Source organism: Chenopodium quinoa, unplaced genomic scaffold, assembly GCF_001683475.1.
Source record: "Chenopodium quinoa cultivar QQ74 unplaced genomic scaffold, ASM168347v1, whole genome shotgun sequence".
In the NCBI taxonomy this organism is placed as follows: Eukaryota; Viridiplantae; Streptophyta; class Magnoliopsida; order Caryophyllales; family Amaranthaceae; genus Chenopodium; species Chenopodium quinoa.
This window is the reverse complement of record NW_018742907.1, coordinates 3717-31129: the sequence shown is the minus strand read 5'-3', so window position 1 is coordinate 31129 and position 27413 is coordinate 3717. Positions and strand designations below refer to the sequence as shown.

The window sequence follows — 27413 nt, the reverse complement described above, 5'->3', positions numbered from 1 at the left end:
TTAGTTACAACTAATTTTATTTTTAATTTTTGGTCTTTCTTTACAGTTTACCTTACTTTATAATAGCAAATTAACAATGAGATTATTCCAACTATATTTTACAGTTGCAAATCAATGAGGTTTTGGCTAATTACCTTGTGGCTCATTTGGATTAAGAAATATTTGTATTCTAATTGTAATGTTATGGTTACCTTAAACGTAGTACTCCATATTGAATATAATCTAATACTCTGTAGTTGTAATATACGAAGTATTATGTACTCCATAGTTTTTTTTTTTTTGTACTCCATACTTGAACACTAAACTCTATCTATTTTTGTAAAATTTTTTGTTCATCATTGTAATAGAATTTTAATTCATTATACTGGTATATTACATTATTATACCGAGTAAGATAATTTTTTCTTTTGGTTAATAAAGATGAACAATTGAGTTTCTCGGTTGAAGTGTGAAAATGGAAATATGAGTAATCAAATGTAATACTTTTATAAATAGGGCTATTCAGTTTATTTGAATAAATGGAGGTACTCCGTTTTATTATACATAAACCTTCACTAATACAGTAATCATTAGGCAAATTTTATTCGTCTGGATGATCAATTCAAGCATTTAACATATACAAAAAAAAATCCCTCACCTCTCCTCTTCTTTCCTCCTCTCTTCTAGGGTTTCTCCAAAATTCTGGTCATTTAGCCTGGAAATAGTCTAATTTCTTCGGAAATTAGACTCTTTCCGACCCTTTTCCCTTAATTTTCTTTAGTTTTGCAATTTAGGTAATAAATCTATACGAGTAGTGTAGATATTGGTCCGTCTCCCTATGGTGGTGTGTCTCCCTGTGATGGAGTCGTTAGTTTTTGTTAATTTATGGCTTGTTTGGCATCGTTTTTTGTTTTCAATTTTCTGTTTTTCTTAAAACAGAAAACCAAAAACAGGAAACAAGAAAAGGCGTTTCCACTTTTTTGTTGTCAGTTTTCAAAATTATTATGATTTTAATAAGTTTGATTATTTTTTGATTCATTATATGACATGTATCATATGATTATGAAAAACAAAAAAAACCCAAAAACAGAAAACCACAACGATGCCAAACGAACCCTTAGTTGTTTGTTTATGTTTAGGGTTTGTTTGTGTGTTACTGTGTTAGGGTTTATAAAAAAGGTAATCATTTTTTTCCCTATTGTCAGTTCGTTGGTAAATATTCATTCGGGATCGCAACGGTTGTCAAGTTTTCAAATGCGTTCAAGCGAATCAGATGAAAATCATCCCTACAGCTACAACAAATCGTTAGACTGTCTCTCCGAAAAAGCGATATATTCCAGCGATGTGTGCGAGAGATGTACCACAATGCAAGATCTTTTCAACGATCGTAGCTTTGATTAAGGAAACCCTAATTTGATTCAATTTTATGTATTTGTTAATTTAGATTTCATTTGTAGATGTCGGATGACTTTTTAATTAATGAGTTGATTTGTTTAAAAAATAAAAATACAATAATCATTAGGCAAAGACAAAGGCATCTTTATACCCTATTATTTCCTCTAATGCATTAGGAATTCTGCTCGGGAGGGTTCCTAATGTTTTCTTTTAACTAAACCAAGATTACAAATCTAAATACAAGTAAAATCCGACCCATAATAATTTGTACTCCGTATCAGTATACGGGTCGGCGTACATTTTCTCTCACGCTCACTTCACTCTTCTTCTTCTTCTTCTTCTTCTTCTTCTTCTCCTTTCTCTCTATCTCCTTCTTACTCTGTTGTTGGATGATTATTACACCATTTTACTACTCCTACTATTTTCCTTTTGCTCTTTATTCCATTTCTTGCTAAAATTCTGGATAATTTTTTGGGGTGATTTCTCATATTCCATTGAAGCAGCTTCTCAGGTAAGATTGTTTCGTTTTGTACTCATCGAATTTCAATTTCAGAATCTAGGGTTTATCTTTAATTTTATTGTTAGTATGCTCATGTAGTCATGTTAGGGTTCTTCTAAACTAGATATTTGAACTATTGGTTATAATTACTAAGGTTAGCAAAGATCGTAACCAGCGACTTTATTGCTAAAAATGAAAATTATGTGAATTTTCGAGTCTAATTTGATATTTGAATCTAATTTGCTTTTAATATTTGGATGGAACTATGAAAATGGACCTTTTCTACCAAAAGTTCTGTGATTTTTCGAGCTTAATTTGATAATTGAATCAAATTTGGTTTCTAATGTGTTGCAAAACCCTTTAATGTTAGGTTGGACCTTTGAAATTGGACCTTTTGTACCTAAGATATGTGAATTTTTGAGCTAATTTGATAATTGAATCAAATTTAGTTGCTAATGTGTTGCAGAACCCTTTAATGTTAGGATGGAACTATGAAAATGGACCTTTTCTTCCTGAGCCAGGCCGGCCGCCCTTTCTGCCTTGGCTCAGGGACAGGCCTGCTTTTATCTTAGAGTACACGGTATTAATCGTCCCATTGTCTCAGTCCTGCATAAGCAAAGAGTTTGATATGTTTTTACTAGAAGATTATTGGTAATAGCTGAATTACTCGAGTGATAGCTTAGGAATTCTAATCCATATTCGTTATATCTTAGGAAATGTGACAATGTTTTCTGGGTATCTTAAAATTGTTTGTGCGACTTTTTGTTTTGGATTGAGTGAGTTGATGTCTTTCTCTTCTCCCCACTGATGGATTCATCAATTAGCGGGATGCCTTGGTGCAGATATTATCTTATTAACAGTGGAAATGCTGAGAATCAAGAAGCTGAGATGCCAGTTTTTGTCATCATGGCTTGGCGGTGTTCATTATGTTACACCCAGCGTCTTTTCAAATTCTAGAGAAAGAAATCTCTCTCAACCAGCCATTTATTCATTGGTTAATGGAAGTAGGCTTGCTCTCAGTTTGATGTATCAGGGCCATATATTTAAGCGAACAGAATTCTTTTCAACATCCGCTGGTACTATACTGGTTAAGGCTCGTGACCCAGCATAGTTGAGTTTGGAGATACATAATGCAGTTGATGAGCATAGGTATGATGATGCTTGGAGATATTTCGAGCAGCATTTGGAGATGGAAGGATTTCCTAGGAAATCCGTGGTAAACAAGTTGCTTGTGGGTTATGCAGAAACCTTGGACTCCCATTTGCTGGAACGAGCTTTTGGGCTGGTGGAACAGGCATTTGAGAAAGGTAAACAGACATTATTTGAGAAAGTGACTCTTATATACCTTGCTCATGCTCTTGCTAGATGCAGTCAGCCAGTGCCAGCATCAGCTATCTTAAGGAAGTTGATCAGAATGGAAGAATATCCCCCAGTGACAGCATGGTCTGCTGTTTTAGCCTACATGTCGCTGTCATCTTCTGGAGCCTATCTTGCTGCTGAGCTGATTCTTGAGATAGGTTACCTCTTTCAAGATAACAGGATAGACCCCCGTAAGAAAGGTAATGCACCTTTAATTGCAGTGAAGCCTAACACTCTTGCCATTAGTGTTGCTATAGCTGGGTGCCTCATGTCTGGGACAACAAGAATAGCTGAGCAGCTGCTTGATATGATGCCTAGAATTGGTGTTAAAACTGATGCTACCTTATTAATCCTCATGGCACATATATATGAAAGGAATGGAAGAAGAGAAGAACTAAAGAAGTTGAAGAGACACATTGATGAAGCTCATGACCTTGATGATACTCAGTTTCGACAATACTATAATTGCTTGCTTAACTGCCACTTGAAGTTCGGAGATCTGGATTCCGCTTCTCGAATGGTTTTAGAGATGCTTCGTAAGGCAAAAGAAGCTAATACTTCTCTAGCTGCTGCCACACTCAGGTTTGAACCTGCAAATTCATACTCTTCCAAAAATGTCAATAACACAACGGAGATAAGTACTTTCAATAAAGATGGGAGTCAGCCAGGCTCTTTTATGTCTTTTGAAGATTTCAGCAGAGACCGGAATTTCATTTGTATGGAGGGAGAGGCAAAAAAAGTACTGATTTCTTTGTCGCTGAAATTGCAGAAACAAACAGAATAGATCGTGACTGAACGGGGTATTCTTCAACCAACAGAAAAAACATATGTGAAGCTAGCTAAGGCATTTTTGGACTCTGGTAAAACTAAGGACCTGGCTGAGTTTCTGATCAAGGTAGAGAAAGAAGACTCCCTATCCTCTGTTAACGATTCACCGCTGGCCGATGTCATTAATTCATGCATCTCCCTTGGCTGGTTAGATCAAGCACATGATCTTCTTGATGAAGTGCGTTTTGCTGGGATCAAGACCAGCTCTTCTGTGTGTTCCTCGCTTCTTAAAGCGTACTGTAAGGAAAAAAGGCTAAAAGAAGTTACGTCACTTCTTCGGGAAGTTCAAACGGCTGGGATTCAGCTGGATGCAAGTTGTTATGAAGCGTTAATGCAGGCCAAGGTGATACAGAGAGATACTCAGGGGGCTCTCAATCTCTTCAAAGAAATGAAAGAAGCTAAAGTGCCAAGAGCTAGTCATCAAGAATATGAGGTTCTGTCTGGGAGCTGCGCAATGAGTGGTGAAGCAGGTTTTATGGCCAAACTCTTGCAGGAAATTAAGGAGGGCGAGACAGTAGATTGTGGCGTCCATGATTGGAATAATGTGATTCATTTTTTTTGTAAAAAGAGATTAATGCAAGATGCAGAGAAGGCTCTAAAGAAGATGAGAAGCTTGGGACACACCCCTAATGCGCAAACTTTCCATCCTATGGTAACTGGGTACGCAGCCATCGGAGGAAAATACATTGAGGTGGCAGAGCTCTGGGGCGAGATGAAAAGTCTTGCTGCTGCCACCCCAATGAAGTTTGATCAGGAACTTCTGGATTCTGTTCTCTACACTTTTGTTAGGGGTGGATTTTTTTATCGTGCAAATGAGGTGGTGGAGATGATGGAGAAAGGAAACATGTTCATTGACAAGTATAGGTACCGTACTCTCTTTCTGAAGTATCATAAGACACTTTATAAGGGTAAGGCTCCAAATTATCAGACGGAAGCCCAATCAAAGAAAAGAGAAGCTGCATTGGCTTTCAAAAAATGGGTTGGCTTATTTTAGAGGAACTTAAGAAGCTTAGTGTCTTCAGTGACTTGTGGCTATTTTGTGGTTGGCTGTTGAGGCTTGTCAGTTTTGAAGACTTAAGAAGAAAGAGCTTAACAAGTTAATCTTCTTCTGTGACTATAATTAGTGAAGTTTCACGTAAAGCTTATTCATGACAATGCATGTTAGCTTTTCTTGGATTTTCTAAAAAGAGCTTAAGCACTAAATTACTTGTATCCGATAGTTATCATAGCATCGCCAATTGCCTGGCCCAACTTGTTTCCAAGGTATGCTTCTAAGTCTTTGAATATCTTTTATTTTAATAAGCAACCTGTAATGTTTAATTTACCCATTAATTCCTTGTTCCAATGGTCTAATGACCTTGAGGTTTAAACAAATACTATCACCTTTATATAAAGCAACAACTTCTCATAATTAATCTTATTCATCCACACTTGAAAGTTGAAATGAACAGTAAGCTTGCGGCTCTGTTCTTACTTGACTGCATCTGATTGCTTGGGCTTGATCCTACTCTTCAGTCTTAGGCTATGCAACTAACTTTTAAGCTGTTGCATTGATACACCATATTGTTGTTTATTATGGATCTTTAATATGGATATTTGAGCTAAGTTTTCGTCTTTTGCATTTTTCTTTAAAGATTTATATATATTGATTAGGGACTCTCTTGGAGATGCTTAGTTTTAAAAAAATCTGAATTTAATATCAGGGTTTGTTTAATTGTTTTTGGCCTTTTTATTTGAGTTTTGGGTATTTTAGGTGTTTTTAAGATTTAAGATTGTTTTTTTTCTTTAGGTTGTGACATTATAAGGAAGGGGGGTTCTAGTTCGAAAATTTAGCATTAAGGTTTATTATAAAAAAGTTTCGGGAATGAAAAAATTTGGAGAATTTGAATTTGTATAAGAACCTTGGTTCAGTACCTTTAAAATTATCTATAGTATTAGATATGATCCCTTATTGAAAATTTGGGAATTGGTTGTTGAACTAAGGTACTAATTACAAATGTTGTTGATATTCAGTCTCTAATGAAGCTATTTAGAATCCTGTGTTTGGATATATCGGGATTTAGTCTCTTCTTCAAATATAAATGTTTGGAATTTTTCCTTTATTGAAAGGTCTTTTGCATTAAGAAAAGGATATTGAATATCAAGCCATGAACTAAGTTGATCAATGCTTATAGGCTCAGATACCCTAAACTTGTTATAGGCATACCACATACTCCCTAATAGATTAAGGGAGTTATATAATTTAAAACTCACACAAGTAATATTGCTTGGGTATATATCGATTCAAAAGTAATTTTGCTTTCGAATATTAAGTAAGTGCTAATATAGGAACAAGACAACTTAATTTAATGTACACATAATATGAAATAAAGAGAGTTCTGAGCTATATAAATATTTAAAACATTTTCTAGGTGGTTATTTATAAGGAAGTGGCACTACGCTGTGCAGATGGTGAAGAGTGTCTAAGCTTGGTAGGCTTGAGAGATGTAAAAGATGTAATCAAATTGTACTTCAGAATTTTTTAGAAACCCTGGCGCCATATTGACGATATCTGATTACCAATCAAGAAAGGAAATCAGCTTGTAATATTTATTTCAACCGTCTTGCCTGTTTGTAGCTTTGTAACAAGGTTGGTAAAATTTGTAGTTTAGGTTAACTCTATCCCAAAGTGCTCTGTCACTATCTGTGAAACTGTCAGGGCTACATTGCCACGTATTCCTTAATCTTTGCTCTTTTGAGAACCTTTACTGTCTCCTCTTGTGTGCTCAATATGATTTCGTCTAGTCAAAGGCCAACGATGGGGGCAATTCTATAATTCTATGTTGTTTATTTTGTGAGTACAGTCTGGATTGCTGATTAGGTTTTATTACCTTTGCTTTGGCTAATACAAACTTGGTTGAGTTTACTATTTTTATGAAGAAATGGGTAATATTTTGTGCATTTGTGCTTGTTAATAGTTCTTGATTATTAGTGTATTTGTTATACCATCATATATTCTGCTATTTCTATAGTATAAGTAGTTTCACAAACTTTGCATCATTTAATGATTGATTGTGTTAAAACATTGACAATGCACATTAATATAGGTAATAATTTATATTAAATGAAGTATATAACCCTTATAGTTATATCGTTGTTGTTGGTTTGTTTCTTTTTCCAGTTCAATGGGTTGAGCCACAGCCTTAGAGTGGTTTGGAAGGAAGAGGAGAAGGTAGTGGAAGGTAGCCAGCCAATGGTAAGTCGAAGCATCCATCTGTTATTGTCCCTTCTCTTCAGAAAGTCTCTGTAGGCTTTGATTTATTTTAGCACGTAATAATGGGTTATATGTTAGCGAATAGAAAGTGATAGTACTTGTGTAATAGGATATCTTTGTGACTGTTGAGTTACAAATTTATAACCGTGCTTAAAATGGGTTGGTTCAGCAACCCGAGTAGTGGTCTGATACAATGGATACATCATACATGTATGTGTAGACGTGTAGTAGTGAACACCGCGGTACAGCTTGGAAGATTAGATATCCAATTCCTTGTCATACACTCATATTAGCCAGAGTGTCCAGAGGATATAGTTGATTATCATCCATGATTTTTCCCAATCTTGAATTTATATAAACAAGTGAAACAACTATAAAACAATCGGATTATATAACACTGTTTCAACTGTAGACTGGAGCAACCAATGGCCAGAACAGATGCGAATAACCCACTCCCCCATTATTTCAACCAAGGATATTTGTTGATTTGCCTGATTGATTTTTGACTCATCAAATGTGATTTGGTAATCAATTTCCATTGGCAGATATCAAGTTCCAATTCCATGACCAAGCAATCAGATGCCGTAATCTGAAGCAACTGTAAAACAAGACGAAGGAATCTCACACTTTGTGAAGGTCAACTGAGTAAACCTTCAGCGCCTACAAAAAATATGCTGATTTCGGGTGATCTTCCTTTTATTCATGAAGACAAAACAATCCCTAACAACTTCAGAGCTCAAATGATTTCAACAGAATTCACTTGAACTATTAAGGCAACAAATGTGCACAAAGACTTGCTATTCAAGGCCTCAAGGTAATGCTGCTTCAGAAAAGATCATGTGTTTATTGTCATCAGCTTTGTGAAAATGATACTTCGTATATTTTTTTCTGCCTCATTCCATTCATCTTCATTCCACTGTGTCATCAAAGAACCTCATGTTAAAGAAGAATCTCAACTCTTGCTAGAATTTGTACCGATCAATATCACAATACAAACATCAGGCCAGGATCAAAACAATACAATACTTCCTCTGCTCCTAATTGATTTCTGTTTCACATTTTCAATTGGGGTTGTTTCAACATAATTGGCAACTTTATCAACTTATATGTACTCCAAGATCTACATGTATTAATTACCATCCATTTTTTCAGTTCATTATAACTGTTTTTTTAGGCCTTTAGGGCATATACAGGGGTGATCTTAGCATGTCATCCTCTCTTCTTTTATCCTTTCTGTATCGAGGATAAAAAGATATTCAATCCTGTATGTAAAATCATGCACGACGAACCAAACAATGGTTTGACAAAAGAAAGAAAATTTGGATCCTTGCCAGTTATAATTTTCTTGAGTTATGGATGTAAGAGCTTTTGCTTCAGATTTTGGTTTCAAGGTGTTCTTGAGTTATGCATGTAAGAGCTTTTGCTTCAGATTTTGGTTTCAAGGTGTTTTGAGTTATGCATGTAAGAGCTTTTGTTTCAGATTTTAGTTTCAAGCATGTTTTTGATGCACTAAAAATCAAGTATAAGTTCACTAAGAACCTAACTTTCAAGCTAATCTCGCTGAGAATCTGGTTTAGAGCAGTTTTTACTAATAAACAAATCCAATTAAGTCCAAGTATATCAAACTTAGTTATACTTCCCCATTTTAATATAATTGCCATGTCCAAGTTTTGTGCTTCACAACGTACAACTTTGTCTATTGATATTTTCAATGCTTGATTATTAAAATTTAATAATCTTATAACTAAAAATTGAAAGCATCTAACAAACTTGCTTCTTTGATTGCAGAATATCTACTTAATAAAAGAAAATATTCAAGATCTTGGAAAACAGTATACTAAATAGATAAAACGAGATCATACTATTGCTATTAAACACCTAATCAGACGAAGTGTAAAACTACCATTATACATAAATCAAACGTGATAATCCGTCCAAAACAAGCAAAACTGGTTCATAATCTGTTTCTGGAGTTGCTTCTTGTGATCCTGCATCATGTGACTGATGTTTATAGATTGATAATTACGGCCATAACTAATAACATAACAATTGTGGTAGTAGTATTTGGGAGTCTTAATAGTACCGATTCAGAGATTATTTAGCTTATAACTTCTGAGTTTCAAAATATGCAACTAATTTTGTGAAGTAGGATTGAGTGACAGCAGTTAAACCAACAAGCTTCGCACGAATATTTCTAAAATCTTCATCGTCTTTCTCAAGAAAACTCTTAAGCTCCTTCTCTGTGCAGTTATGCAGTTTTTCAAGTTGAGCCTCAGCTTGTCCTTGAAGATACTCAAATAATTGTTTCTTGACATGTTCGTCTTCAGGTAAATAATAGCCATACGCATAAGTCCACTTCAATACTCGTCTACATTCTATAATCTGTTCCCAAGCTTCTGCTATGAATTTGAGTTGTCCCTCTGTTTCATTGGTCTTGTTGCGAAGGTTCACCAGTATACCAGTGTCTAATGCCTTAAAATCTTCAATTGCTTTCTCCCTTGACTTTTGGTTAGCTGTCCACCGTTCATAATAATGTGCATATTTATTCAAAGATGATCTTGCCATTTCCCTGATACTTTCTTCTTCGTCCAACAATCCTTTTTCTTTTTTATCTCTATATATGTTGCACGCATAGAAACCCCCAGTTTCTTTGCTGTGCTTCTTCCAATCTCCGAGACAGAGCCAACAGAACTGGTACTTGCAGGGTGGAGAGCAAACCATATGCATGCACCCTTTGTTCTTCTCAATGTTGCGCTTGCACATTGGACATGGTTTCGAGTTTGCTAGGATCCATTTCGTGTTTTCGGCCTCAGAGCTGTTCTTCAACACCCACTTAGACACGGTTTCACAGTTCACAGGGCGATGAGCATCCTCCCCACAATTCCAACAGAAGCTACCAAAACAAAGACAAGTAACATCAAATGTATTATTTCCTAACTCTAATTCTACTGCATTCTCACACCCTGGCATAGGACACCACTTAATTTTCCTGCTCTCCTCCACATACGCCCTTAAATAATACCGATGATACTTCTCTCTTTCTACCTCCGTTCCTAGATCATCAATCAAGTCTCGACAAACTGCCACTCTGCACGAAGGCTCAGGACACCTTAACGACAAGCATCCTGGCCCATCATTAATCGACGTAGTAATATACCCTCTCCAACATGTTTTACAGTACGGATGACCGCAAACCACAGGATAGAATTCTTCCCGGGGCAGGACATCAAAACAGATGCCACATTTGATCGATTCCTCGGTGGTTGAAAAGGGTACAACTGCGCTAGGCAAACAAACCTCATCGCGGACTTTATGTTCATCAGCAAACCACTGATCGTGGAGCTGAGATACGTTCCACTTATAGTAATAAAGCAGCTTGCTTGCAGCAACTTCTGATATAGATAAAACAACAGAAGCATGAGAAATTTGATCTTCTTGCCGTTTCTTAATATCATCCTCCTTCAACACTGTATAAGTTTTCTTTTAGTTGAAGGTACCATAGTGATTGACATTAGATTCATCTTCATCCGACACCGAGCTATAATTGCCCGTGTCGGAATCACTGCCGTAGTCGTGTTCTTCCTCCTCGTAATCGCTGTTGTCGTAAAACTCCAAGTTATCATCATCAGATTCCATGGCTTGTCAATGATTTTTTTTTTTTTTTTTTTTTTTTTTTGTGGGCAGATTGAAAAGGGTTTCTCTGATCTTGGGGAGCTTCTACCAATTGGTTATATAGTAGGGGTTGCGATGTTATTATAGGAACCCTAATCCTAATATATGATCGAGTAATTGCATATTTATTTATGGAAAGTAATTGTATTACTCCGTATTTTAATGGAAGTAAGTTTGAGATTGAATTTCAATAGGTAGAGAGTTTTCTTTTATGCGGAGTACATCTTTCATATTTAAAAATTCTTGTTTTATATTGAAGCATTGTTATCCCTTTTTTATTTTTTTTTAATTTATTTTTACAGCAACAATTTTATCTTTTACAATTTCCATAGTTGATATTAATTAAAACTTAAATCTAATATTATATAAATAAAGTAGGCATTTTTTTAGAACATTTGGTGCGCCAAATAAGCAAAGGAATTATTTCGACCAATCAAAAGTTAGATTTGTATTTTATTCTAGAATTAAAAATTCACTTGCCACATAAGCAAAAGTGACGAATGAAATTTAAAATTTTTGCTATACGTCAAAACGACGAATAATGATTTATTAATATTTAAATTATTTTAAAACTAAAAATTATCTTTTTTAAAATTATTTGAAGAGAATTCGGAGCGCCATGTAAAAATAATTATTTCGACCAATAAGAAAAAAGATTTGTATTTTATCTTTGAATTAAAAAATTATGTCGCCACCTAGATAAAAGTAACGAATTAGATTTGATATATCTAAAATTTTAATTCCACGTAGATTATAATCCACATATTAGATTATTTTAATGAAAAAAAATAAAGTAAAAATATAAGAAAAGATAAATTTATTAATTCAATACTACGAGTATAAAAAATTCAAAAAAAATATACTAAAGTTTTTAAATGATAAATGCTTAATATAGTTTGATACCTATCATTATAAGATAAATTTTGATAGAATTTATGATAAGAAATACAAAATGTTCGTTAATTATAATTAAATTAAAATTTGTGATACCTACCATTATAAATTGACAAATCATGCGACACACACAAAATTTCGTATCAATAAATAACCCATCAAGCGAATATTGTGTTAGTAATTTTGTGTTGATTTTTGATCATCAATTGTCGGGTAATTTTTAGCTTAATTTTTAAAATTCTATGTTTAAATTAGTATTTCTAATTATTATTTACATTGTATTAATTTGGGATACTCAACGATTATATGTTTATGTTTTATTTACTAAATGGTTTTTTACATGCAGATTTAACATATCATACGACACATATAAAATTTCGTATCAATACAAAACCCCATCAAGCGAATTTTGTGTTAGTAATTTTGTGTTAACTTTAGGTCATTAATGTTCTGGTAATTTTTAGAATCTTATGTTAAATTTATATTTGTAATTATTAGTTACATTGTATTTATTTAGGATATTTAACGATTATTTGTTTATATAATGACATACGATTAGATGTTGTATATTTAATATATGGATGACTTTGGTTATTTTTGGAGATGATGAAAAAATTTCAATGCATAGGTTTGATTTTATATCAAAACAATTTTTTATTTTAGGTAAATATATTGATTTATTTTATATAAATGTAAAGATTTAATTTATATCAATTTCAGTTTGGCTAACATTTCACGGTTCAATTTATCCATTAATGTAGTAGGTTGGTTGTGGACGAGGTTGGTGATTCTATCGAAATACACTACAAGAAAAAGGGTAGATTCCGACGGACATCTTCGGAAATCCTATATATTCCGGCGGATTTATATTCTGACGGAATAAAAATCCGTCGGAATACCCAATACACTACAAGAAAAAGGGTAGATTCCGACGGACATCTTCGGAAATCCTATATATTCCGGCGGATTTATATTCTGACGGAATAAAAATCCGTCGGAATACCCAATACACTACAAGAAAAAGGGTAGATTCCGACGGACATCTTCGGAAATCCTATATATTCCGGCGGATTTATATTCTGACGGAATAAAAATCCGTCGGAATGTATGGGCATTCCGACGGATTATTCTGTCGGAAAATTTATATTCTGACGGAAATAAAATCCGCCGGAAATTTCTGACGGAATATTCCGTCGGAACACTAAGTTTCCGACGGAATATTCCGTCGAAAAACTAATTAAATAATAAAAAAAAACCCTCTTTAAAACCTAAAAAAACCCATACACTCTTTCTCTCTCCTCTCTTCTTTCCTCTTCCCCTCTTTCTCCTTCCTTTCCTCCCTTCTCCTTCCTCGTTCGGCGCATGCAACCTTCCTCTTCCCTTCTTTCTCATTCCTCTCCTCTTCCCTGTTTCTCTTTCTTCTTCCCTTTTTTTTTCGTTTTCTTTGACAATTGAAGATAATTTCAAGATATTCAATGGCAACTCATGAAAATCAAGGTTTTTATGTCAAATTTGACCATGAAAACTCTAGATCTAGAGTTTTCATGGTCGAATTTGACCTTATAAACCCAATTTCAACGTTTTTTTTTTGTTCAAATTAAGGTATGTTTCTCTTTTTTTTTCTTCTAAATTTTGATTTAATTAATTTGTTGAATTTTCTGGTTTGTTTTGCAATATATGGTGTTGGTGAAGTATGGGTTTTTTTTTATGTTTATTTTTTGTGTTTTTGGTGGTTGTTTCGGTGGTGGTGAGGTGGGTTTCGGTTTTCTTTTGGGTGGTTCGGTTAGGTGGGTTTCGGTGTGGGGAGGTGGGTTAAGGTGGTAGTTGGGGAGGTGGGTGGGAGGGTTTAGTGAGGTGGTGGAGGGGATGGGCGATGGGGGTAGTGGGTTAAGGTGGTAGGTGGGGTTGTGGGTTTCGGTTAGGTGGGGAGGTGGGCTGGGCAATGGGGGCAGTGGGTTAAGGTGGTAGGTGGGGTTGTGGGTTTCGGTGAGGTGGGTTGGGTGATGGGGGCAGTGGGTTAAGGTGGTAGGTGGGGTTGTGGGTTTCGGTGAGGTGGGGAGGGCGATGGGTCAGGTGGGTGTGGGCTAGTAGTAGGGGGCTGGTGTGGGGTGGGCTGGTGGTGTGTCAGGTGAGGTGGATTAAGGTGGTAGGGGGCTGGTGTGGGGTGGGCTGGTGGTAGGGGGCTGGTGGCGTGGGCTGGTGGTGGGTTAGGTGAGGTGGGTTAAGGTGGTAAGGGGGCAGGTGGTGTGGGCTGGTGATAGGGGGCTGGTGTGGGGTGGCTGGTGGTAGGGGGCTGGTGTGGGGTGGGCTGGTGGTAGGGGCTTGGTGTGGGGTGGGCTAGTGGTAGGGGGCTGGTGGCGGTTTTTTTTTTTTATTTTTTTTATTCAATTTTCCGACGGAAATTACCGTTTCCGATGGAAATTTCCGTCGAAATATTCCCTTTCCGACGGACTTTTCCGTCAGAATCCACTTAAGCTCCGAAAAATTCCATCGGAACTTTGCGACAGAATTTCGGTTAAAGTCAAAACCAGCTTCGACAGACTGTATTTCGTCGGAAATTCCATCGGAAAGTGTCTTCCGACGGAATTTCCCTCGGAAAACGTCAAATTTCCTACAAAGGCTGTTCTGAGAGACAGTTTCCGACGGAATTCCATCGGAAGGCCGTTTTCCGACGGAATTCCATCGGAAGGCCGTTTTCCGACGGAATTCCGTCGGAAGGTCGTTTTCCGACGGATTTTCGCCTGTTTTCGACGGAAAAAGTCCGTCTGAATTCGGCTGTTTTCTTGTAGTGATAAAATATATGGTAAAACAATAAATAATGATTTAGGATTTAAATTATAAAAAATTTATCATTTCACATTAAAGATTTTATATAACGGAAAAAATATCATATTTAAAATTTATTTATATTTAACATATTCATTATAAATTATAGTAAAAAAAAAATATTAAACTTTTGTAATTTTTTCTGAAATTATTAAATACAATAAATCAAATAATTAAAAATCTTAGATGAAAAAACCGTGCATCGCACGGGCTTCCATCATGTATATATATAAATAAAGTAGGCATTTTTAAAGAGCATTTGGCGCGCCACATAAGCAAAGGTATGTTTTCGCAATAATTTTTCATTTATTGGTAAATATATTGATTTATTTTATATAAATGTAAAGATTTTATTTGTATTTAATAGATTAATTATAAATTATAGTAAAGAAAAAAATTAAACTTTTGTAATTTTGTCTGAAATTATAAAATACAATATATCAAATACTTAGGTGAAATACCGTGCATCGCACGGGCTTCCATCTAGTCTGTCATTTATTTTAGGAAAAATACACTTTAATAATCCTAACTATTGACGATTTATGGTCACAATGACCGATAACCTGTTAAAAGAGTTTTTTTTGTTTGTTTGGGTTTTAATAGCCACATGTCAATACGTTATTAGTCCAAAATAAACAATAAAAAAAACCAAAATTCCCAGCCACCTTCCCCCACCCCTAATCTCCCCGGAAACCTTCCCCCATTCTACTCGTATTACAAAGTAGTTTTTCTTCTTATTATTGTTTTACAATAGGTTTAAACTTTAAAGTTTAATTAATCGATCGGTCATATTCACGTAAATTATTACTTTATTTTTGCGCACTACAACAGTTGTACACTAAAATATAGACAATTAGAATTTGGGGATAAAAATAGGTAAAGGACCCAAATGGGACCCGCTAGACCCTACCTGACCTGCTAGACCTAAAGGATTTGGGTAAGGATCTAAAATTTTAGACCCTAAGGGTCAGGATAGGATATGAGTAAGGATGAAATTCGGGTCCGGGTAAGGTATACATAGCCATCCCTATCAAGATAGGATGGTGCAAAGTGAGTGCATTCATCTGATATGTAGAAGAAGAGAGATGGAATTCCATTCATTGCATGTTAGCCTCGATTGTATTATGATTTTTAAGAATAACCTTTGAAAAGTCTCTTCTAGGATATCTTTAGGAAGACACGATACAGGTCGAATTAGCACGGCTTCGACCTTCATCAGCCTTAGCCTCATCCTTATCCTCCTCCTCGTCCTCCGCCTCTATGGTGTGAAATTGATTTAAGTAAAATTTTGTGCTTAATTAGATGGCCACAAGCCACAATGCAGAAGAGTACAGCACCCTAAACTCCAGTTAGAGACAGGGCTATAAATGCTAACACTGAAAGTGTCCCGGTGCAATTTTGTTAAATTGAACCCTAAAATATTTTTTTTTAAGGAATAATATGTTACTAAATTCAAAAAACCGGAATCCTTTTATAGTAGTTTCACTTAGGGACTCTATGCAATCGACCACCCTGCACATGCTCAGAACCACCCCTGACTTCAGTCATGGCTCAAAGCTTAATTAGCTACTGAAGAGTAAAATCTCCAAACAAAAGATGTAAAAATCAATTAAAAGAAAAAACCAAACACATGAAAATATAAAAGTTTAAAAGGATAATTTACTGAATCATAATACTGTGACATTTTTGTTCACAAATTCCAATTCAAAGCAAGCGAAAAAAAAACCTCAAAGTCTCAAACCAAAAATTCCATGTCTTGTAAATGGTACTAGTAACTTAAAAAAACATTAACCTTACAGCACATCCGACACGAAGTAGCTGTGCCTATATTAATGAAGGGTACACTGATCACACTGCCAAGAGCCGTACAACAAATGATCACAACCTTGAGGACCTTGTGAAGAAGAAGCCGAATCCTTTCTCTTCTTCGAGGTGTTGCGCCCTATCTTCCGATCCAGATCCACTTCCGGTAAACCATTCTCCAACGCCTTAAGCAACTCTTCAAAGTGTGTACCAGTTACCTTTGTCAGATCAACCAGCTTAGCACGGTACTTGCTGAAATCCATATCATCAGGGTTGTACATTGTTCTATCATCGTCGTCTCCATCAACATCTTTAAGGAAACGCGACAGTTCTATCTCAGCGCAAGAATGAAGCCTCTCAAGCTGAGTCTCAGCTTGACCTTGCAAAAACTCGAACAATTCTTTTTTTATCTTAAAGTCTTTGTCCTCCTTTTTGTCCTCCTCTAAGTAGTACCCATACGCGTAAGTCCACTTCAGTACTCTCCTACACTCTATGATTTCCTTCCACCCTTGTACGACGAATTCTAGTTGTGTTGTAGGAGTATTCACCCTGCCACTCAGCTTGCTCAGATCATGCTCCTCAACTCTTTGCAAGTCATCCATGGCTTTTTGTCGCGATTTATGGTTGCTTGCCCACCTTTCGTAATAATGTGAGTATCTTCTAATATATAGTTGCGCATGTTTCCTCATTTTTTCATCGATATCTCTATCCTCTACTCTGAATCTGTTGCACCCCATATGATCGTACCAACTCCCTAGGCACAACCAACAGAACTCAAACCTACACAAATTAATCATAATAAACACTTTAATTATATAATCTAAGGTAATGTTCAATGTTCTGATAAAAAGTTCATATGATGCAAATCAACTAAACCAATTATTAGGCATAATATCACTCCTTCACTTCCATGAATTGGTGTAGTGTCAAACCTAACTCTTTTCTAATTTTAATTTCAAAACATCATAAAGTCTAATTACTCCCACCAAATTAAACACATATTTTTAATTTACTTTGTTTTTCCAAGGATTTACTCATATTAGTAACACCATCCATCTCTAGGTTCTTCTATATTCAGATTATTTGTATTGTCAAGGCATTTAATTTCTACAATTTGATTCACATACTTTGCTTTTCCTAAATAAGGAACAAAAATAAAAGACAGTAATGTAGATGAGATTCAACCTCATATCTTAGTATAGGTAAGATTCTCAATTCAAGACATTATCATACAAGCTAGCTAACATTTACTAAGGTCATTCTTAATATAAGTACTGTGTATATAAAAACAAAAATAAAAAAAAGTTACCTGCAAGGGGCAGAACAAGTCATATGATTGCATCCAACAGTCTTCTCAATAGGGCGCTTGCACATGGGACAAGGCTTAGCATATGCAAGTATCCATTTTGTGTTCTCAGCCTCCGATGAATTCTTCAAGGTCCACTTCGCAACAAGCTCACAATCCACCGGTCTATGAGTCTCCTCCCCGCAATTCCAACAAAAGGCACGCGAACACACACATGTAACATCATACCTATGGCTATCGCCGTCTGTAAGCACAAATTCCACAGCTTTGTCACAACCCGGCGCAGGACACCACTTAGTAGTATTCTTCCTACCTTCCACAAAAGACCTTACAAAATATTCATCAAACTTCTCCTTCTCCTCTTTCGAAACCAACTCAACAATCAAATCGCGAGTCACAGCAGCTTGACACTTAATTGCCGGGCATTTGAGGGACAAAACACCAGCACCCGTGTCGTTAATAGCCACACTTATGTAACTCTTCCAACATACAACACAAAACTTGTGTCCACACGACACGGATCGACAGTTTGCAGGTTCCAACTCGTCGTAACAAATTTTGCAAGTATCATCTTCTTCGTTTTCATTATCAATGTTTTTATCGTTAATAGGGTTGATCAATAGCCCGACTTTGTCACGAACCGCGTGCTCATCCGCAAACCAATCGTCTTGCAACTTATCAACCTTCCAATTGTAATGGTAAAGCAAGAGGCTTGCTTGATCATTGGATAGTGATAAGAGTAAGGAGATGTGAGAGATTTGCTCCTCTTGACGACGTCGAATCTCGGCTTCGTCTAAGATGGTGTAGTTTGCATTGGCCTTGTCGTCGGAGTAATCGTCATCGGTTTCGTAGAAGTCTTCATTGGATACATAGCCACTCAAGTAGTCCATGGTAGATTCTTTACTGTGAAAAAATATACAATAAATTAAAAAAAAAAAAAACCCTAATGAAGGATTGTTTTTTTGACTAAAGAAGTCCACTTTAGGTGGAAATTCAGTTGCAAAATTTGATCTTTTATTTTATACAGGATTGTGTAACAACTTTTGGGATTATTATCAACCAAAAATAAATTAAAAATTAGTTTAATTTAAAGTGGGACAATTTCAGTTTTTATCCAAATTGAGACCTTTATTGATTTAACAAAAAAAAAAAAAAAAAAAAAAAAAAAGGGGACAATTTTCTAATATATTTTCAAGAATTATTAAATTGTTTAGAGACGTGGTCATCTATTAAAGTATTAAAAAAAATCAATTTTTACCAAAACTGAAATAGTTTAATTAAAAGTATTCAAGATGATCTTAAGAAATAACTAAAACAAATTTAAAAAGGAAAACGAAAGATTACCAGATACCTCGTAATTTCCACAAACTTCTGATTTGCTTTCCCACAAAGATTCGATAGAGAAATTAAATTGGGGTGGAGATAGATGGAGAGCGAGAGGCCAGAGATCGAGAAAAATTGAAGCTTTATTTGAAACAAGCCGATGAGTGAAGGAGGTACGTAGCCAAAGGAGTTTAAAGCTTAAGAAGGGTGAGTTCCTTATCCTTTGCTTTTGTCAATTAGGGTAGTTTTAGATTTTGCCCTTTATATAAACGTTTAAAATAACAATTCTTCTTTACAGCTCCCTCTTTGATATGAGCAGCTAAGGTGTACGTTTTCCATCGATGTCATATCATATAAGATACCACTTGTTTGGGTCCAATTTAGTCCAATTGGGCTTAGGCATTAAATGATCCAATTAAAAGCCCAAGGTCAAGGTTCATCTCTCCAATTGTGCTAAAGTCAAAGATCAGCCCTCAAGGCAAGCCAATTGGGCTAAGGCCCAACTTCTCCATGTATGAAGATGTATAAAAGCCATCAATATTACATTTTTACATATATTCTCATTAATTCAAGCAAAGCCTCAAGCAACTAATTCTCTTGCATAGTCTTCTCTTTCAACACATTGTACTGATTTTAGCATCGGAGGGGCCTTCCTCGACAACACCCCCGAGGCTAGTTTACGTGTGTTTACTGTGCAGGAAACCTTCGGCCCAACATTACTTGGACCGAATCTAGTCTTCTCCGTTTCATCGGACCTTCGGCAAGGTCTCATTGTTTTCACCCGAAACACCACTAACATACAAACTCGGATCTCGAAGTCAACTATAAGACAACGATACTTGGCATTCCAATTTTCGACAAATATCAAGTGTTGCGCCACGTAAATGACAATAATCCATTAGTAATTAAGTATGATACATATACGTCAAGTAATCTAAATCCTGATATGTTTTTTATGGCAAAAGAGTTATTAAAAGTTTAATTTTAAATAAAAAAAAATCAGTATTTTATATATAAATAAAAAAAAAATTAATACAACTACAATTTATTTATCGATTTGCATTAAAAAAAAATTTAGATTTATTTAGGAAAATTTAGCAATAATAATCCCATTTTAATTTATACGTTCTAAATAATCTCAACTTTGCATTATTTTTAATTAATAAAACTTTAGTGCGTAAACGCTTCTCTTGGTCCGGAGTGATTAGTTACCTATTAAATAGGTAGTTAATGGTCTAAAATAAAATAAAATAAAAAGGAAAAAAAAAAAACAGCCAATTCTGATCCCTACCCCCAACCTCCAACACCCCACCCTCCTCACCACCAGAAACCGCCCCCATCCCCACCCCACCCCACCCCTAGAAAACCACCCTTTTCCCTTTCCTCAATCTAAAATGCCTCTTTTGAAGGGTTATTATAATAGAATAAATTCACTTACATCGAATAGAGTTGTAGAAGCTAAAATATATACATTGAGGGAAGCTAAGAAAGGAAACTAACAAAAGATATGTACAGGAAATAAGGAGAGAATAAAATCAGAAATGCTGATTGATATCAATCCCTTGATTGGTGGCAAGATCAACGGGATTGATATAGTTTATCCCTTAATAGTTTTCAGGCTGTAGAAAGGGAGGGAGTGGGGATTCGTGGCTGCGGAAGGGGAGGGGGTGGGGTTTCGTGGATGGGGAATGGGATCGGAGATGATGGGGTTTCGTGGCCGGGGAGAGGGAGGTGGTGGGGTTTCCGGTTGCAGGCTTGGGGAAGGGGCGGTTTTAGGGTAGTGGGCTGAGAGGCGGTAATTTTGCGGGTGAAGGTGGGGGGAGTGACCGTTTCGGGTGGTTAGGAGGTGCCGGAGGTAGTTGGGGTTGCCGACCTGCGAAGGTTTGGGTGGTCGCAGGGGCTAGGGGAGGGTTTGGGTTTTTTTTTGGATCAATCATGTTAACATGTGTCCGAAAACCTTTATAATAGGTTGATTGGGTGACCGATTGAGACCAATAAAAGCGAATATATCTCAAAATTCAGATTATTTAAAAACAACTCGTAATTGGGATTATTTAAATCAATTATGTAAAAATTGAGATTATTTTTGCCAATTTTTTCATTTATTTATTTATTGCAAACAACCTAGGACATAATTAGGAAAAGAATCAGAATCTTAGTTTAGAAAAATCTCTCAAACATGGAAATAAATCTCATTTCCAAATCAATATGATTCACTTTCTAGATTATGTTTTTAATCACCAAAATATCCTCAAATTAAGCCCAAAAAATCAGCATAATTGTCTGATACGAGTACTCTTTAGTTAATTCTCCAACAAAAAAATTACTAAAAGTATATGAAGAACGATAAAAAAAAATATAAAAAAATAAATAAATTCTATAAACCCTAATTCCCAAATTCTATAAACCCTAATTCCCCGAATTCTCTAATTCAATTTATTAATTTCAACAATGTCGGCAAAACGATCTCGTATTTGTCGATCATCAAGCTCAGGCTACACCTCCGTCTTCTCCGGCGAGGCATGGTGGCCGGAATCTCATCCTCCTCCTCCGCTGCCGGAATCTTTGCCGGAGATTCCTACTGCTCCAATTTCAATTCCGTCGGAATATAATTTCCCGGCGATAGTTCCGAGAAATCCACCGGATTTTAGTCGACCGTCGATATTCACGATAGTTCCAGTAACACGTGAACCGTTCGATCAGAGTAAAGTGCCGTTTGGTGAATTTCTTAAGAAGTGTTTCTATTGCAAGAATTTGATTGAAAGTACTCAAAATATTTATATGTACAGGTTTGGAATTTTTCTTTTTTCTTTTTTTATTTCTTACGGAGTAATATAATTCATTATTTGTCAAAAAAAAATTTATAATTATTTTGTGATCTTTTTTTTTTTTTTTTTTTTTTTTTTTTTTTGTGTGTTTAGGGTTGATAGATTTCTTGATTTGCTTTTTTTTTTTTTTTTTTAATCTCTGTTTTTCTGGTTTATTGGTTTAGGGTCCGTCTGGTAGGGTGTAAAACATTTTCAATGTAAAATGGTTTTCCATGAAAATCATTTTACAATGGAAAACTCATTTTCAAATGAGTTTTTCGTTGTTTGGTTGAATGGAAAATGATTTTCCATTTTAAGCATTTTCCCTTGTTTGGTTGAACTGAAAATTCAATTGTGAGGGAAAATGTTTTCCTTCCACTTGTGATGAAAAATGTTTTCCCTCCACTTGTGATGGAAAATGTTTTCCTTCTAAATTGGGGGGAAAATGTTTTCAATAAGGTGGAAAATGTTATTCCACCCCAAGTTTTACATTTTAATGTTTTACACCAAACCAAACAATGTAAAATGGGAAAATACTTTTCAGGGAAAATGTTTTACGCCCTACCAAACGAAGCCTTAGTTTCAGCTTAATTATGCGTGCTTATGTTCTGTAAATTGAAGTGAATTGTAACCATAAAATTAAAAAAAATTAAGTGAAGGAAAAATTGCTGAACTTTAAGTAGATTTTAATAGCTCTGAAATATATTAGAGTCGTAAAATTGAAGGTGGGATAATTAGAATTCATAGTTCCCGTAAAAAAAAAAAAAAAAAAAAAAAAAAAAAAAAATGGATTTCATTCTATTGGTTTCATTCTCTTTGAGTTGCCATAAGTTTAAAATGGATTTCCATGACTTTTTTTCTTTTTAGATTTTGATTAAAACAAATTTATTGTCACATACAGCAACTTTGAAGCCTTTTGCAGCATTGAATGTCGTGCGAAACAGATTAAAAAGGATAGACTTCCCGTATCACCGATGGAGATGAGGAACAAAGACTGCAAAACGTCACTGAAGTCTGGGAAGCCTGGTGCTTCCTAGCTTAGCTTGTTGGGGTAACTTAGAATTACTACATCTGGAAGTGGCAAGCTTTTCAAGTTTTGGGGATCAGCAAGCGCTTTCCAGTTTAGAGATTCAAAATTTCTTAAATTTTCTTAATTAGACAATTAAATCTCAGGAACTAGTTAGGTTCTGTACATCTCAGTAGTTCTTATCTGATTTTTATTATTCCAGACTTCTTTAAAGTTAGTTTTCTGATTTAGCATAGAAGCTAGAAGGTTGTTAATAATTTGATGAGCAACTTCTGGTTTTTTAAGTAACCTCTCCAAATAAATGTATATAAGCTTAATGATCATGTTTTGAGTAATTAACTTTTTTAAGTTGGTTTTTTTCTTTAGTATGAACTTTGTTTGTTCTGCTCAGTACTTGGATAATAATTTCTGATCATAACAATACTCTAATACCAGTATACAAGATATAATAAGGTGATCGAAGTGATGGTAAGTTATAATCTCTAGTATATTGTCTTAGTTGTACAATATATCTAATTACTCTAATCTCAATTGTGTTTGTGCTGCTGACTGGTCTCCTGTAATCCAATCTCATTAAGTTTTGATGTTTTTTTGCTCAAACTAAGGCAGAACATGTGTTGTAAGTAGCGCTCTTTAGTCTATCTTAGGCGGCCAACAGTTTTTCTATTTGCCTATTAGTGTGAGGAATTTAGTGCTTCTAGCAGAAGCAGCCCATAGCAAAAGCAGGACATGTGATACATCTAACTATCTAAGTGGACTGTCATGCCCTTACGTTTAAGGTTTTTCGAGTTGCGCTTTTTTCGTGTTGGCTTATTGCATGCTTAGAATGGGATGCTGTACTGAAGATCTGATTCTAAGAGGCTTGTTGTTTCAGATGGTAGTAGTTTCTATATTGCGTCTTTAGCTGTTATTCCTGACCTCAAGTACCATACTTGACAGAGTCTGTAGTTGCTCTGTTGGCCTCTCTTTTGCTGCTTAGCCTGTTTCTATGGTAAGGCATTTGCTTGCATGATGTAGTCTTAAGTACTTTTTATCTTTGATAAAATTATGTTTTAACACGTCTTCAATTACCTTAACATTTGATTTAGTACTGTACTTGTTACTTGACAAATACTAGCTGTGATTGTGAGATTGATGTGAGTTCACAAAAATTTACTGTTCAATGATATCCTAATTTGGGCTTTCAGGTGGATCAAAATGTCCATTCTTGGATTTAGAAGAGATAAGGCCCAATGGGCTGTAACTCTCTGTCATGCAAGAGACTTCATCTCAACTCTCAAGTACGGAGTAATTTCTTTTCCGGCCTGCTCATTTAAATTGTGTCATATTTAGATCTTTGAGTACAAAATGTTAATTTGTTAAAACTTGTTCTTTAATAATTTTATAAAATAATTTAAGGTTTGCAATTTATCATTCATGTTTTTTTTTTTTTTTTTTTATACGAGAATTTTTGTAGAGTTAATTTTTTTCATATAGTCTTTTTTTAGACAAGGAAAAGAGGACTCATTTGAGGGAAAATATATGAAAATTATCTTTAATAAGCCCCTTGAAATTTGATCTCTAGACCCCAGAAGGCGGAAAGCGATGATAATTATTCTACCACCTCACCCTTTATAGTGATACATACAACTAATACGAGTGCATGGCTCATGGCTGGAGTAAATTAAGAAAGTTACACCGTCAATATGGTTTAATGAATAGTAACACTCGAAAAGAAGTTAATTAAAATGGTTACACGTAATTTGAAACTCGAAAAGAAGATAAAGTTAGTTTCTTAAATGCAATAGTCACCACTTTCTCCTTGGCTGTAGCAAGTCTATCACGACTACTTGTCGACAAGATCCACAATAGGTGGTGACTGAAAATGACAACAATAATGGTGTGACAAAGGTTGATGCACATGAAATACAAACTATGGAGCTTTCACAATACTAGCCATATCGATCTTTGCTAGATTACGTCATTAATTAATTCTAATCTGCAAGTTTAATTGCTTTGACTCTTTCCCATGCATTCTATGCAATAGGAGAAGAATTCACTAAAATCGATAGATAAAATGGTTTGTCTGTCTAACAATAACTAATATGTGCCCTTGTAACGTGTCCGATTTATAGAGTTGACTTTAGATGTAGTCTCATACATGCATGACTGAAAGTATTTCACGAATCAGATCACTTTATGTTAGTCTTACTTAAATCACTTGTCAAATATTTAATCACATCATACTGTTGTACAAAGTAGATCCAATTACGTAGTGCAATACTTCCTCTGTCCCATAAATCCTCATTCATTTTATCAATTTAATTTATTGTCTAAATTGCTCATAATAATTGATAAATAAATATCGTCATCCGCGCAAGTCGCAAATAGGTAACTACTAATATCAATTTAGAAAATATAACACTAATTAACAACATAACGACCTCTCTTTTCTTTGTAGAGATCGATTGGAGGCTACTAGCTCAATTCGTATTTATTTTGTCAACAACCACATACCAAACCATAAATAGAGACCTATGTCAATTCAATCATTCATCAAGTGATTACACTACTCATATACTAATCAAAATTTCACAATAATATAATTAATATTGGTACGTCTAGAATTTATCCTAGGAAAGCAAAACCTAACTCTAGCTACCAATTCCTCTTTTTCACCACTAGATACTACCCCCCCCCCCCCCCCCAATTTATTTATATGCATGGACCACGTGTACTATTACATGATCATGTGATGTAGACTAAACATCACCCATAACAATATAACATAGCCCAAAACTCTTAAGTATATTTTTCACCTCATGTTATATTTTACCTTATTAGTGAAACTATAGAGTAAAAAAATAGAATTAAATTTTTATGTAAGAGGAAAAAAAAAAAAAAAAGCCAAAAAAGCCAAACCAAACATGCACCACCTTAAAACACAATGTACATTTCAAAGATAGATGTTGACTAAATTTGGGCAAATAAAGAATTTATAGTTCAAAAAATATACTCCCTCCGTTCCTGAAAGTTCGACTCACTTTGTATTTGCGCGGTTTCCAATGAATATCTTTGACCATAAATATCTTTAGCTATGTATAAGTTAATATTACAAAAAGTTAATATTTGAAAAATTTATATTAAGGGAAATCTAATAAGATCTCTCATGCTAATTTATTTCTATTGTATAAACCATAACATGTGGTCAAAGTTATATAACTTTGACCACATGAATAGTAAGTGAGTCGAATTTTTAGGAACAGTGATAGTATCATTAAAAAAAAAAAAACTATAGTACATGCATGCACGTGGGAAGTAAGAGTTGATACTACAAATTCAACCTTAAAATTTGGCTTACGTATGTTATGTACGTTAAACTTCAGTTCGATCGATCGTGTGCTTTTGTTTTGTTTCAACTGTAACACTGCAGATATTCTGATCATCTGATGCCGTGTTACATAAGCAAGCTAAGATAATGTTATAGTGGAAAAAAAATATTGCATTTAATTTGCAAATAGTTTGTTTGTTTGATTTATAGGCTTTTGCATATGTCATTTTGGTGAAATTTGGTAAATGGGTCATTTCACTTGGTTGTTCCTCTTTTTGGCAATACTTTATATTTTAACTGTACTCGCCTAGCTAAACTTCTTTGATTTTGATGGCTTTTCACCAATGTTGTTGAACCTAAGTACTGTAACTTCTTTTATGGTTTTTTCTACATGCTCGTTTGTTGTTATATATCTTCACTAGCTAATACATGAAGCTTGGTTAGGTAACATAAATGGATGTATGTGCTATAAGACATAAACATTGATTTAATAATAAATAATTAAGTCTGATCGATCTATCTACTCGAAGTATAAGGTTGTGTTAGTAGTGTATTTAAATAGGTAGATTAAAATTATGGGGTAGGGGAGTAATACTAAAAGTTTATACATTAAATTGCATGTGAGCTATCCTTAATCGAGTTTGCATGTTGTGTTGCGATATTATGATTTAATTTCATTATGTAAGATAAAAGGTTGTTATCATATGTAAATATAAGCAAATCATGGTACAACAAAGGTTAATAAGATCGCGTAGATAAAATGATAAATCACCCTATATATCATACATATGAAACTTAACTTTGTAATAGTATACTATTTAATTTGACTATAATGTGACCTAACTTGAGATAACTAAACTTTTTATATCCAATAACACCTATTTTGTACCATTTACAAGATCAATGTAACAAGTTTGATGATTAAAAAAAACAAAAAAAAAAAATCGAATGTTCTTAATTTTACTAGCATGGACAACTCCATAGAAAGGACCTTTACCTCCTCCCAACAAGAAATATTGGGAAATCGAGTTAAAATAGGATGGACCAAAAATGATTGCATATTTACGTAATAAAAATAAAAAATTCCGAAAGCGTGCAACTTATGTCAGTTGACAGACACAGTAACAAGAGT

The 27413-nt window shown here is 34.9% G+C and overlaps 1 protein-coding gene and 2 pseudogenes across 2 annotated transcripts; 1 reads left to right on the top strand and 2 right to left on the bottom strand.

Annotated features, from left to right (window-relative positions):
• Positions 1 to 1656: 1656 nt before the first annotated feature.
• LOC110727462 lies at positions 1657 to 8741 on the top strand (annotated as a pseudogene).
• A 174-nt stretch (positions 8742 to 8915) lies between these two features.
• On the bottom strand, positions 8916 to 11455 carry LOC110727463 (annotated as a pseudogene).
• A 4628-nt stretch (positions 11456 to 16083) lies between these two features.
• On the bottom strand, positions 16084 to 19440 carry LOC110727418 (probable E3 ubiquitin-protein ligase ARI7). 2 transcript variants are annotated; one of them, XM_021906982.1, is made up of 3 exons: positions 19166 to 19326; positions 17818 to 18717; positions 16084 to 17288 (listed from the first exon to the last, which is right to left on the bottom strand). In XM_021906982.1, the coding sequence occupies exons 2-3, from the start codon at positions 18702 to 18704 to the stop codon at positions 16535 to 16537; spliced, it is 1641 nt and encodes a 546-aa protein (XP_021762674.1). In that variant the 5' UTR covers positions 18705 to 18717; positions 19166 to 19326; the 3' UTR covers positions 16084 to 16534. The 2 variants fall into 2 exon arrangements, with proteins under 2 accessions (XP_021762674.1, XP_021762673.1); XM_021906981.1 differs by having other exon boundaries at positions 16085 to 17288; positions 19159 to 19440.
• Positions 19441 to 27413: the final 7973 nt, after the last annotated feature.